We start from the raw sequence: 13371 nt of genomic DNA on the forward strand, positions 1-13371 counted from the left end.
CAATTCCACGTTTGCACTTTATTCAGACGACCATGGTTTCACCACTGCGTGGCATCTTCAGGTGAAGGCATACATAGTAGAGGGCGGGTATATATACACAGTCAGGGAGGGGGGGTGGATTGGGGAGGACCGAGGAGGGAGGGGGGGAGGAGTCTGGGTAATGGGTATGAGTGGGAGAGGTCTTAGGCCACTCAGCGGGGGTTTGAAGGCTTTGCGAGGTTAAGGGGAAATGGTTTGGTAATGGGAGGCATAAGAGAGGGGAACGGGAAGGGTACAAAATGTCATTGACCAGGTGGGTTTCTTTAGAATTCTTGCGGGTGATTATTTCCAACTCTTCCAGTGCATCTAACCTTGGACCTTTTTTCTCTATGTGTAAGATGTTGGGGATAAATTTACTGTGGTGTTTGTGTGTTAGTAGATGATTTGCGAATTGGGATGTGTGTTTGTTGTTTGTGAAGCAAGCTAATTGTTCTTTGGTTCTGATGTTGAATGTTCTCCCAGTCTATCCAATATACTATATATTGCGTTACAGTCATCGCAGCGGAGCTCGTAAACTTCGCTTTGTTCCATTTTGTGTATTTTGTCTTTGTTGGATCCCAGGATGTTTTTTAGTGTCTGTCTGTTGTAGAAGTTGGGTTTGATTTTTTCCCGGGGGAGTAATCTTTGGATTTTGTGTGATATATTCCCAAGAAAAGGTAGTCTCCGCCACTTGGATCCGTCTTCCTTCTCGTTTCCTTGGGGTTTATTGTTATATATCCCCTTCTTGGCTATATGTGTCTGCTTTCTTTTGTAAAGTGTGTGTATTAATTTCGTGGTGTATCCGTTGTTGGTTGCTATCTGCTTTATTGTCTGGAGTTCTAAGTGTATGTTTGCGTCGGACATGGGTAAACTGCACAGTCTGTGTATCATGGAGTGAAAAGCTGGTAATTTTTGTGAGATGTGGTGCCTCGGTTGGACGTGTATCACTTGGTCTGTGTAACATTGTTTTCTATAGATTCAGAGGTCGAGTTTCCGGTTGGTGATTTTGATGGACAAGTCTAGGAAATTCTGAGTCCCTTCATTTTCTAGTTCGCTGGTAAACTGGATATTATGGTCAGCAGAATTTAATAAGGTGACAAACTGGTCGAGTTGTCTCACTGTCCCTGTCCACACACAGAAAACGTCGTCCACATACCGGCGCCAGTAATGTATGTATTGGGTAAGGGGGTGTTTTAAGGTGAACAATTGCCATTCGAAATTGTCCATATAAATATCTGCCAGTAGTAGGGACAGAGGGGAGCCCATTGCGAGTCCGTCGGGTTGGTGGTAGTGTTTGTCATTGAAGAGAAAACTGTTTTGTTGAACACAGACTTGCATTAGGGAGCACAATTCACTGATTATGGGTGCAGGGGCTCCTGCCTTCACGAGGGTGATTTCAGCAAGGGTTAGGGCATCAGCACTGGGAACACGTGTGAAAAGGTTGGTGACGTCGAAAGACACCATTCGGCACGTCGGGGGTAACACCAAGTTGGACAACGATTCCGCGAATTCGCAGGAGTTTTTGATCCCATATCTAGGGGTAAACTTGGAAACTTCCCTGAACACAGAATTCACTTCGTGGGATAATAGATGGTTTGGTGCAGATACACTAGACACAATGGGTCTAATGGGGATATCACTTTTGTGGATTTTAGGAAGGCTTGGGGATTCATTTGCATCAGCTTGGGTGCTTCTCGGGGTCGTATGATGGCCTCACTTGAAGAAATGGATTTCCGGCACTGTTTTTGGTATTCGGGTGTGGGATCCTTTTTTAAAAGCACTAGGTTGTTGGAATTGCTGAAATTTTCACATTTTTTGATGTACTCTTCTTTTTCCATAACTACTACGGCGTTGCCTTTGTCCGCTTTGGTTACTATCAGAATATACTGTTATAGGGACCTTTTTAACGATCATACGGCTTTGTATTCACGGGGTAAGATTCTGATTCTTCTTCCATACTCTCTGGTCACATATTCCTTAATTTCATTGGAGATACATTCTTTCGCTCCAGAATGGTCATTACGGAGTGCTAAGTTGCAGTCGACCGCGAGATGTTTTAATTGATTAGTGGTAATAGGAATATCAGGGGAGTATTTTAGTCCTTTCTCTAGCTCTTAAGCTCTTAAAATAAATATTGTTTCTTTCTTCTATCCATTCTACCGATTTTATGAATGCGTTTTTACCTCTGGTTCACGGGCGAATTATCTGATCCTCGATCTATGCTAAATGCATGATTAGACGAAATTATTTTTCTATTTTGCCTGGAAAAGGGGCGAGACATTTTCTAACACTGTGTGGCACAAAACTCAGATAAGTTAATAGGTGGGTGCCAGTGGGTATCTCATTTTCTTTGAAAGTCGTTTGGACTTTTAAAGTTTATTGAAAATGTTCCTAAGAACCCCCGCGGGTAGGGGGATAGAGAATACTCCCGCAGTATCCCTGCTTGTCGTAAGAGGCGACTAATAGGGCGAGGAGAAAACCCCGAAAACAAACCCCAAGCCAGCTAGGGATGTGCCCGGACAGTGCTGTTGATCCACCGTCTGTGAGCGGCCATACCATCTGCCTGCGTTCCGCCCAGGTGTTTGCCGTGCCTGGAGACCCGTAAGAGAGAAAAGGGGATCCTGGAGGGTGATCTTTCGGGTTCCCAGCAGGGTTTCGGATGCCCTGTATGGACCGGAGATCGATATCCCTCTTCGGCCCCGGTTTTCGCGTAAACGGGAGGCCGGGAGCAAGCCACTCCCGGTCAATCGGCTTCCGTCGCGATTTCGCTCCGGTGGCGAGTGCCAAGGTTGTGGGGGTCTGCGTAGGGCGGTCGGAGATGTAAGGGTTTTGGTGGGCCCTTGCACCGAAGATCCACCCCGAAACAGACAACCACTCCTGAAGCGCTGTATCCCTCGAGTTAGCCCTGGCGACCGCTCCGGTTCGGCGGAGCGGCGTCCCAAATGTGTGGCTCCGTGGCGGTTGGTGAGGCCGAGGGACGAATCATTTATTATTATGGACGAAAAACCCTTTCCACCACTCAAAAGATCCCGTCCGGACACCGGCGGGGGAGAAAAGTGTATTGGCGCATGTAAGCGTTATAAATAATAAATAAGCGTTATAAATAAAGCGTCGTGTGTAAAGGAAGGTGAGACCTTGAAAAAGGTTTCTCCTTTCTTAATTCGCAGAGTGTTGTCACAGAATGTGCCTGGGGACCCAAAGAGCGTGAAGAAGCTCAGGGATGGTACACTTCTTATAGAGACCCTGAACGATACACAGAGAGAAAATTTGTCAGCCATGGGAATGCTCCATGACACTCCGATAAAGGTGGAGGTGCACCGCACTCTTAACACCTGTCGGGGAGCCATCAGTCACTACGACCTCCTATACGTGGACATCGACGAAATCAAGAGAGAAATGTTCTCTCAGGGAGTGACTGATTGTCGTCGACTCACCACGAGGCGCAACGGAGAAAACGTTAACAGCACCTCCGTAATCTTGACATTGCGCGTGATAGACTACCCGACAAGGTGTTTGTGGGCTATGAATCGGTACCAGTGAGGCCATTTATCCCAAATCCCGTGCGTTGTTTCAAATGCCAACGGTTCGGCCATTTCGTGTCGCGCTGCGAGGGCAAAGCCACCTGCCCGCGCTGTGGCAAAGACGCGCACGAGGATAAAGAGTGCTCTTCGGAACCTCTTTGTGTGAATTGCGAGGGTACACACCCAGTGTACTCTCGCGATTGGGTGGAGTAGCAGTTGCAACCCGTGAGGCCCTTTACACCTCCCGAGTCCAGCTTAACTCTCCATTCCAAGCCGTCGCTGTCACGGTGCACACTCCTGAGAGGATGACGTTGTGTAACGTGTATCTTCCAGAGGGTGCACCGGTGACCCGCCTGAACCTCGAAGCCCTTGTCCGCCAGCTTCCTCAGCCGTTCATTTTGATGGGAGATTTTAATGCCCATGATCCTCTCTGGGGAGGGCCAGAAACCCAAAGTAATAGGAGAGGACGAATCTTATCCAACTTTATTGTGGATTTTAACCTGTTTTTATTAAATAGCGGCGAAAAAACCCGCTTTAACAGCTTCAATGGGGAATTCTCAGCAATAGATTTTTGTTTATGCTCGAAATTTCTAGCCCCAAAGCTGAGCATGTCCACCCACAACCATCTCTGTGGGAGTGACAAATGCTTCCAGGCTAGCCCAGGTGACTCTAAATAAACTGGGAGAGTGGTCGCGCAAGAATTGATTTCGTTATTCCACGGAGAAAACGAAATGCGTGCATTTTCACCGTCTTCGCGGTTATCACATTACCCCAACCCTAAGCCTGATGGGTAGGATTCTCCCATTTGTAGAGTCCGTCCGCTTTCTCGGCATGATCCTGGACCAAAAGCTGAACTGGCGGGAGCATATTCGCGTATTACGCGAGAGGTGTCGCCAAACCCTCAATGTTTTAAAGTTTTTAACTCTCTCCACATGGGGAGCAGACCGCACCACCATGCTTTTATTGTACAGAGGCTTGGTGCGATCCAAACTGGACTATGGTTCCATAGTGTATTCCTCAGGACGAGAGTCTTACTTGAAACCGGTTACATGTGTCCACAATGCTGGGATACGGTTGGCCACCGGGGCATTTAGAACAAGCCCAGTCCCAAGCTTACTTGCAGACGCAGGGGAGCCTCCGTTGGAAACCCGCAGGATAATTTTGATGGGCAATTATGCCAGTTAAGTTATATCAGAGACCAACCACCCTTGTTTTAACATAGTTTTTAACCAACGGTTTTTAGACTTATTTAACAGGCGGAGAAGGGCAACTAGGCCCTTTGCCGTTCGTTTTAATGATTTTATTAATGAGGTAAATTTTACATTTCCTCAAGTATGCCCCGTCTCCTATGCTAAGTATCCGCCTTGGTTAACGCCAAAGCCGGATATTAAATCCATTTCCCGTGCACACCGCAAAGCCAAGACGACCGATTCGGAATACCAGCGACTCTCCAGTGCCGTCCTCGGCTCGCGCTCTGACTTTGTCCCCGTCTACACCGATGGGTCAAAGTCAGAATCTGCATGTGTCTATGCGGTCGTGCCCCACTACCATGGAGTCGTGGGGAAAAAACTGCACACATCTTGCAGTATATTCACAGACGAGCTGCAGCTATAAGGACGGCCCTAGGAGAAATAAAAGAAAGCAATGGCTCTTTCCTCATCTGTACAGACTCGTTGAGCGCCCTTAAATCTATATCGGTCTTTGCACCTGTGCACCCGATAGTTCAGGAGATCCATTATACCCTTTTGTCCCTTCAGAGAAAGGGGAACAGGGTATCCTTTATATGGACTCCTGGCCACGCTGGAATAAGAGGTAACGAAAAAGCTGACCAGGCAGCGAAGGAAGCCCTGCGAAACCCGGAGACCGACTCCACCTTCGTTCAAATGGAGGACACAAAGGCTGCCTTGCGGAAGTTGGTTCTGTATCAGTGGAAGGGAGCTTGGCGGTCTTTGGAAAATAATAAACCCAGGGCAATAAAATCGGTCGTTTCACCATGGTCCTCTTCCATCCGGAAAATTCGGAGGGAAGAGGTCATGATTACGCGCCTGAGAATAGGGCACTCTGCCCTCACTCACTCGTACCTCTTTGCGGAGGTAAAAGAATAGCCCCGCTGCAATGAGTGCCTCCAATCCCTGACAATAAAACATATCCTGACTGAATGTAGAACATACCAAAGGACCAGAGACATGCTTATAATAAGGGTAGACTTAAGTAATATTTTAGGGAATGACTCTGGGTTTATAAATCGTGTCTTAACTTTTTAAGGGCAACTGGTTTAATGAGGCAGCTATAGTTTTGGATCTCATAATTTCAATGCCTTTTGATTTTAACAATTATTTCTTTATTTATATATTTATTCGTATTTATATATCTATTCCTAATTAAAAAGGAATTGAAGTTTTAGTCGTCTTGAGTGGTGCAAAATGTCCTTAGCTGTCGACGCACCCTTAAACCCTCAAAACTACTACTACTCTAAATAAACTGGGCGGGTGGTCGCGAAAGAATGCATTTCGTTTCTCCACGGAGAAGACGAAATGCGTGCATTTTCATCGTCTTCGCGGTTATCACATTACCCCGACTCTAACTCTGCTGGATAGTAATCTCCCATTTGCGGAGTCTGTACGCTTCGCTTGGCATGACCCTGGACAAAAAGCTGAACTGTTGGGAGCATGTTCGTGTATTACGCGAGAGGTGTCGCCAAACCCTCAACGTTTTAAAGTTTTTAACTCACTCCTCATGGGGAGCAGACCGCACCACCATGCTTTTATTGTACCGAAGCTTGGTCCGTTCGAAAATGGACTACGGTACCATAATATACTCGTCAGGTCGAGAGTCTTACTTGAGACCACTTATTTGTGTCCACAATGGCGGGATACGGTTGGCCACAGGGGCATTTAGAACCAGCCCAGTCCCAAGCCTACTTTCTGACGCAGGGGAGCCCCGTTGGCAACTCGCAGGACGATTTTGATGGGCAATTATGCCTGTGTTATCCGAAACCAACCACCGTTGTTTTAACATTGTTTTTAACCAACGTTGTTTAGAGTTATTTATCAGACGGAGAAGGGCATTTATGCACCTTGCCGTTCATTTTAATGATTTTATCCTAGAGGTTAATTTTCCCTTTCCTCAAATATCCCACGTCTCCTACGCTGAATATCCGCCTTGGTTAACACCAAAGCCGGATATTAAGTCCATCTCTCATACGCACTGCAAAGCAAAGACGACCGAGTCGGAATACCAGCGACTCTCCAGTGCCCTCCTCGGCTCGCGCTCTGACTTTGTCCCTGTCTACACCGAAGGGTCGAATTCAGAATCTGCATGTGCCTATGCGGTCGTGTCCCGCTACCATGGAGTCGTGGGAAAAAAACTGCACACATCTTGCAGTATATCCACAGCCGAACTGTCAGCCATAAGAACGGCCCTAAGAGAAATAAAAGGAAACAACGGCTCTTTCCTCATTTGGTCAGACTCGCTGAGCGCCCTAAAATCAATATCTGTCTTTGCACCTGTGAACCCGATAGTTCAGGAGATCCATTATGCCCTCTTGTCCCTTCAGAGAAGGGGGAACAGGGTATCTTTTATATGGACTCCAGGTCATTTTGGAATACGAGGCAATGAAAAAGCTCACAATGCAGCGAAGGAAGCCCTGGACAAACCCGAGACCGACTCCACTTTGGGTCCTGTGGAGGACGTAAAGGCTGCCTTGCGGAATTAGTTCCTGAACCAGTGGAAGGAAGCTTGGCGGTCCTTGCAAAACAACAACCTTAGGGCCTTAAAATCGGTCGTTTCGACACGGCCCTCTTCCATCCGGAATGTTCGGAGGGAAGATCCGCGCCTCGCGCGCCTGAGGATAGGGCATTCTGACGATAAAACATGTACTGACTCAATGCAGCAAATACTAAAGGGTCAGAGAAATGTTCAATGTACGGTGAGATTTAAGCAATATTTTACGGGACGACTTCGGCTGTATAAATTGAGTTTTAATATTTTTAAGGGAAACTGGCTTAATGAGGCAAATTTAGTTTGGGTCTCATAATTTTTCTGCCTTTTTTTATAAACAATTATCTATTTATTCATTTAATTATTTATTTGTGTATTTTTGTATTTATTTACTTATCTATTTGTGTATTTATTTATTTACTTAGTTATATATTTATTAATGAAATGGACCTGAGATTTTAATCGTCTTGACAGTGGTGCAAAATGACCGTAGATGTCGACGCACCCTAAAAACCCCCAACACTACTACTACTCGGTTAGGCAGGGAGGCATATTAAGGTTTCAATAGTACAAATCTACCCACTCGTCCGATACAATTGAATGCGTTTGGTCTAATGGTATTTTTAAGAAAATGATATTTTTGAATTTAAATATGCCAATGAAAATTTCTGTGAGAGTAGAATTACATTATCTTTTATTTTCACAGGTGGACAGGTATACAGGTATTTCTAGATGAGAGAGTTCAAAAACCCCGTTTCGAGACGGCATAAGTATATCCATTTTACAATCAGTATCTGGAGCAACTTTCACTGTCTTCGGTGTTCTTTCGAATCCACGGGAGAAATTCATACACGTTGGTGTAAAGTCCTGGAAATAAAAATGGTTTGTCATGAGGCACATTGGTATTATTGAAAAGGCACTATGCATAACGCCCAATGTAAGGTTAGAAAGCAGTGCAATCGAAGACGGTATTTTCCGAAAATTAATTGCGAATGGTTACAAAAACTACTATTATGGTTATTAAATTCAGGTTTGTGTCTGTGTGCATGATGATATATTTGAACACCCCTAGAGCGGCGGGGCTGATACAAGCACGCACGCGAGCTCGCGTGCACACACACATATGTGTGTGAGTGCTTGGGCCACAGAAAAATGTTCCCTTATTTTCTAAGTTTTTACATATCATCGCCACCTCATATTCCCTTTCGTTAATATTTGTAAATATGTATTCAAATGCATAAAAACTTTGATTATAATATTTATACACAGAAACACAGAGAAAGGACACTCAAATAGATATTTGATAGATATAGTCGGCGTTTCAACGGCACAGCCATCATCTTCAGAATGCCGTTATCGAGGGAAGAACGTAGGGGACACGTGTGAGGGGGTTAGGAAGGGAGAGGTAAGGGACGAATAGGAAATGAACAAGGGGTTGAGAGGGGATGTGTGGGCGGATATCGAGATGCATGTGTGTGTGCATGTATATATATAGAAACACAGATGTAGATTTTTAAATCATAGAAACACAAAGAAAGGACACTCATATATGTAGTTTTGACGTTTCGACGGCTCAACCGTCGTCATCAGAATGGCGTTCTCGGGGAAGAGTGGAGAGGACATGTGCGGGGGAAGGGTGAGGGAAGGAGAGGTATGGGACCAATAGGAAATGAACAAGGGGTGGGAGGGGATATGTAGGCAGCTATTGGATGCATTAAGTGGGCGTCCGGGGAATGCAAATGACTGGGACCGCCAGATATGCGCCGTCTCGCGGGATTCTCACCTCTATGATACTTGCAGATTTGGGAAGGGTTTCAATCACCGAAACGGAGAAGCAGTCATCAAAAGATTGGTTGTGGGAAGCAGTGTGAGTGGGGCTGGGATAATTTAGGAAGATGGGAGATTTGTTGGAAAAGCGGTGGTTATTCATGCGTAGAAGGCCGGGCAGAAGTTACAGGAGAGGCGATATATAATGTTTTTTGAGGTGCAGGTGGCGTCGGATTGGGAGTTGGTACTAAGGGAGGGGGAGGGTCTTAGAAGGTGGCAGCATTTGCACCCTGGTCGGTTGCATGGGGCAGATAGGGGCGGGGAAAATACGGGGGTGCTCGCAGTTGATTTTGTCGACTCTAAGATGTCTCGCAAGTTCGACGGGCGTTTGAACGTAACGGAGGAACGATGTGGGAATGAAAGCGATGTGGACTGACTGTTATTAATAATTGGGAAGATGTTACGAATTAAATGTTTAATTTTGTGTGTTCCTGGAAAGAAAGTTGTGATAATATTATGGAATTTTGGGCGGTTTGGTTTGGAGAGAGGAGTGTATTGGGTTGACGGTTTGAGAATTTTACTGTTCCGTAGTTTTTCAGGGTACCCATATTTTGGAGAATCATGTAGTTGGTCCAAGTATTTCTGTTGAGAGGGGGAGTGGGCCCGGTTTAGATTCCTGGGCAAGGCAATCTGGCCACCAGCCGCTCCACCCAAGCTAGGTGATTTTTCGGGTACCAGATCTGCCTGGGAAACCATAACCGGCACAGGGAAAGGAACTGACCCCCTACTCTGATGCGTGAATTTCACACGCCGTCGGTCTTAGTACTGGGTGAACTCTACAATCACCTACCAAACCGACCTTCGGGTTGATTACTGTGTTTGTTTATGTGTGTATATATATATATTTATGTGTATATATATATATATATATATATATATAAATATATATATATATATGTATATATATGTTTACATAATATATATGTATATATATAATTATAAATATATGTGTGTATATTGTTGCATTCATTTATTTACAGGTTTTTCTAAAACTACTTCATAGTTTACATAAATTGCAGCGTCTCTTTTTTTAATTCAATAATATTCTTTTCAAGAGGCAAATAAAGAGGTTTACTTACCTGCGAAATCAGGGTCTGCGCAGCCCTTACCGGCGGAAACTATTCCCACTAGGTCCCATATTCCATTCTTTCCTTGGTGTACCATAGGGCCACCACTGTCTCCCTATTCATGGATTAATTAGATTTAAAATGTCAAATTTCTTTTCTTGAATGCAAAGGAATTTATGTTATCTAAATGCAGCTAAGGTTCAATTGTAACACACCTGACATGAATCCACTCCAGGTGCAGCGGCGCATATCTGACTAGGATCAAGATATCCATATTGCTTTTGGCATTTTTCATGAGATATAACCTTGACTTGGGCTTCCATTAATGCTACTGGTGAGTCACCCTAAAACAAGAACAAAAAAAATTGGAATTTCTAGTGTACCGAAAGCTGTATATCGAAATCGTGCATACATAATATAATTTTGAAATCATTGTGGCTTTCATGTATTAGTTGCATTGTTTGGAGAGCAGTTCCTGTGACGTAAATGACAACACATTCGTAGTAACTATATTTTTGGTTCGCTACAAACAAATATGCGTGTTCGCATTTGAGTACATTAAGCGTGCTGTAACGATGAGTATTCCACGACCTAGTCATGTATCCAGAATTGCCTTACAGTTTGAGTGACGGATTAAATTATTCGTTCTTCGATTAGTACGTATTAGTAAATGTAACATTACGTAGTTGCATTACGTAACAGATGACTATACCTGTACGGGAAACTGTCAAGTAGAAAAATACGTCATCCGGGTTACCTTGATGACCGACTGCGCTGCGGTGAAATACAGTGTGGATTTTTTAAAGTGTTTTTTGTTTCACTCGATTGAAGATCAAGTATGAAATAATTCTGATAAAGTGACCATACGGAATGAAACTTCACTTAACTTTTTATATATTTAATGTGTGATGGATAGGGAAACAGTGATTTCCTACGTGTTTAGAAAATTACAATGACTGAAACCAAAATTATATTTTCATATTCATTTTTGCCACATCAACAACCCCTTATACACCTTAAGTTCGTTTACATACGTATTAAACTGCTTTCCCGGTGGAAATATTTGGAGCCACAAGTATCAAATATGCATTAATTTCTATTTGAATTAAGTGTACTATATAGTATATGTGTACTTAAAGTTGTGCGCGTGCACTCGTGGCTTGGTCTATGAGAGGACTATAGCCAAGGTTTTTCAAAACCGGGAAATGCCTTACCATTTTAAATACATTAATGAATAAGATTATTAGTTGGCTGTGGCATAAGTTAATGAATAAATGAGAAGCTAACTGTAGTATATATTATAACTATTCTCTACTTATTCGTAATTCATTTTATAATAAATATTTTTGGTCTTTCTTACCCCTGATTTTAGTGCACCCCATCCTGTTATGGTGCATATCTCACCAGTGTAATTTTTTTCTGTTGCAGGCAGGCACACTGAACAAACACGATCGGTAAATTTAATTTTTCTTGTCAGTTTCACCAAAGCTATATCATTTGCCTTTGTTTTGTCATCATAACTGAAATAATATAGATAAAAGTTATGTAAACAATTAATATGGGTGTTTTCATGTCTCTGGGTCTTTATTTATAGTATATTCTCAGTACATACTCGGCGTGCAGTTTAATGAAGTCCACGTTGTACTTGGTCCCTTCGACATCACCAAAAAGTTTATACGCTCCTAAGTAGATGTCTACTTTTGAACCTTCATGCCTAAAAATATTAGAAAATTTAAGAACAGGTATCTCCTGTAAACCAGAACGAACACAGAATTTCACATTTAAGCGATCTTACCCGTGGAAACAGTGAGCAGCTGAGAGAATGTATTCATCATTTATGATGGAGCCACCACAAAGGAAGAAAGACCCGTCGTCATCCTTTGACCACACCATCACCTTCGCTTGCCAGCACCACTCTCCGGACTTTGCTCTGCTTCCTCCGACAATTCGATGCGTGTGGGTCCTTCCGCACTCTGGAATATATAATTGCGTCAGAAACGTAGTTTTGAAAACGGAATTTGTTTTTCTAGTCAGGATTAAATTACCTATCATATTATTTTCAGATATTTTTAATTTATTACCGATATCATCAGTAAAACCATGTCATTTCCCAGTGCAAAGAGTTATCTCCAAGAAATGTTCGTTACCGAAAATGTGTCGAGAACGAAGATTCCCTGTACCTTGAAAAATATATCCGCGAACTAAAGCTGGGCATTCCTTACCATTAATATGGCTCGCCCCATTGTTATAATGTAGGTTGGTAGAAGTGCCCCATTATATATACCATATATTTATGGCCTTCGAAAAGAAATATTTAAACGTCTATGCACGCCTGGTGACGATCTGTTGATATGTAATCAATGTAGGGGAAAATACTTACTGCAAGATGCAGATGTGAGGCCTTCTCCATGGGAAAATGGTCTTACGGGATGATCAAGAGCGTAGCCAAAGTCCGAGGGGAAGTAAATTGTTGGTCTTTCGAATGTTGGAGCGATTGGTCTTGAAATCCCTGTTGGTCGTATTCCCGCCCAAGAAGACGTAATCTGTAGAAGGAACAGGCCAGCGACCGCTAAACAACCCATTGCTGGATGCATTTCACGTCTGACTGTAGAATATGAACTATGCTGTCTAGGCCTGTGCAGATGCCTATTTATACCATCAGTTTAAATGCACACTCCTTTATGCATACTCGCATGCATGTTTAAGCCATTGTACAACAGCGTGGTAGTATGGATGTCATTCTCTTTGATCAACTGTGTCCACACTGTGAACATTAATCAAGCACTTTTCTCTGTTTTGTGAAGTCTTTTCGTGTTAACACAGTGTAAACTAGGGACGACGAAAATATTTTGTTCCCCCTTTTATGAATCTATGCCCTTTTACGGAATGCTTTCTGTGCGGAGCAAAAATCATTATTCAAATAATGTTTCGAATGAGGTTTCACTGATTTGCAGTTTACTGTGTTTTATTTAAAAATAAAAGTTGGGTACAATAAAAGAGGAGTAATATTTCGTATATCGCTCAGAAAATATGTTTCTGTAATTACTCCAAGAAAAAATTTCATGTAAATGTTACTCCTCTTCTTCTAAAACGGGGTTGTTTTTTACAATTAATTTCAATTTTTAGCGCGTATTCATTGTGGTACAACTTCTCCCTTTCTCTTCTTGATTGAAATAACTCTCTATGAATCTGTGCCCTTTTAATAAATGTCTTCATTA

General features: G+C 43.2%; 1 protein-coding gene across 1 annotated transcript; it reads right to left on the bottom strand.

Moving 5' to 3' along the window:
• Positions 1-7936: 7936 nt before the first annotated feature.
• On the bottom strand, positions 7937-12749 carry LOC139689365 (venom peptide isomerase heavy chain-like). Its single transcript, XM_071586444.1, has 7 exons — positions 12534-12749; positions 11949-12126; positions 11766-11867; positions 11514-11673; positions 10369-10497; positions 10166-10268; positions 7937-8126 (listed from the first exon to the last, which is right to left on the bottom strand). The coding sequence occupies exons 1-7, from the start codon at positions 12745-12747 to the stop codon at positions 8047-8049; spliced, it is 966 nt and encodes a 321-aa protein (XP_071442545.1). The 5' UTR covers positions 12748-12749; the 3' UTR covers positions 7937-8046.
• Between the last annotated feature and the right edge of the window lie 622 nt (positions 12750-13371).

Source organism: Hetaerina americana, unplaced genomic scaffold, assembly GCF_022747635.1.
Source record: "Hetaerina americana unplaced genomic scaffold, ioHetAmer1.1.p SCAF_225, whole genome shotgun sequence".
Lineage (NCBI taxonomy): Eukaryota > Metazoa > Arthropoda > Insecta > Odonata > Calopterygidae > Hetaerina > Hetaerina americana.

What these genes read in the sequence shown, in the direction of transcription:
- LOC139689365 (XM_071586444.1), bottom strand. Translation starts at nt 12,747, where the DNA reads ATGCATCCAGCAATGGGTTGTTTAGCGGTCGCTGGCCTGTTCCTTCTA. An exon ending in GCTGCTCACTGTTTCCACGG is followed by an intron (nt 11,868 to 11,948) that starts GTAAGATCGCTT and finishes TAATATTTTTAG; the next exon opens with GCATGAAGGTTCAAAAGTAG. An exon ending in TTCATTAAACTGCACGCCGA is followed by an intron (nt 11,674 to 11,765) that starts GTATGTACTGAG and finishes ATATTATTTCAG; the next exon opens with TTATGATGACAAAACAAAGG.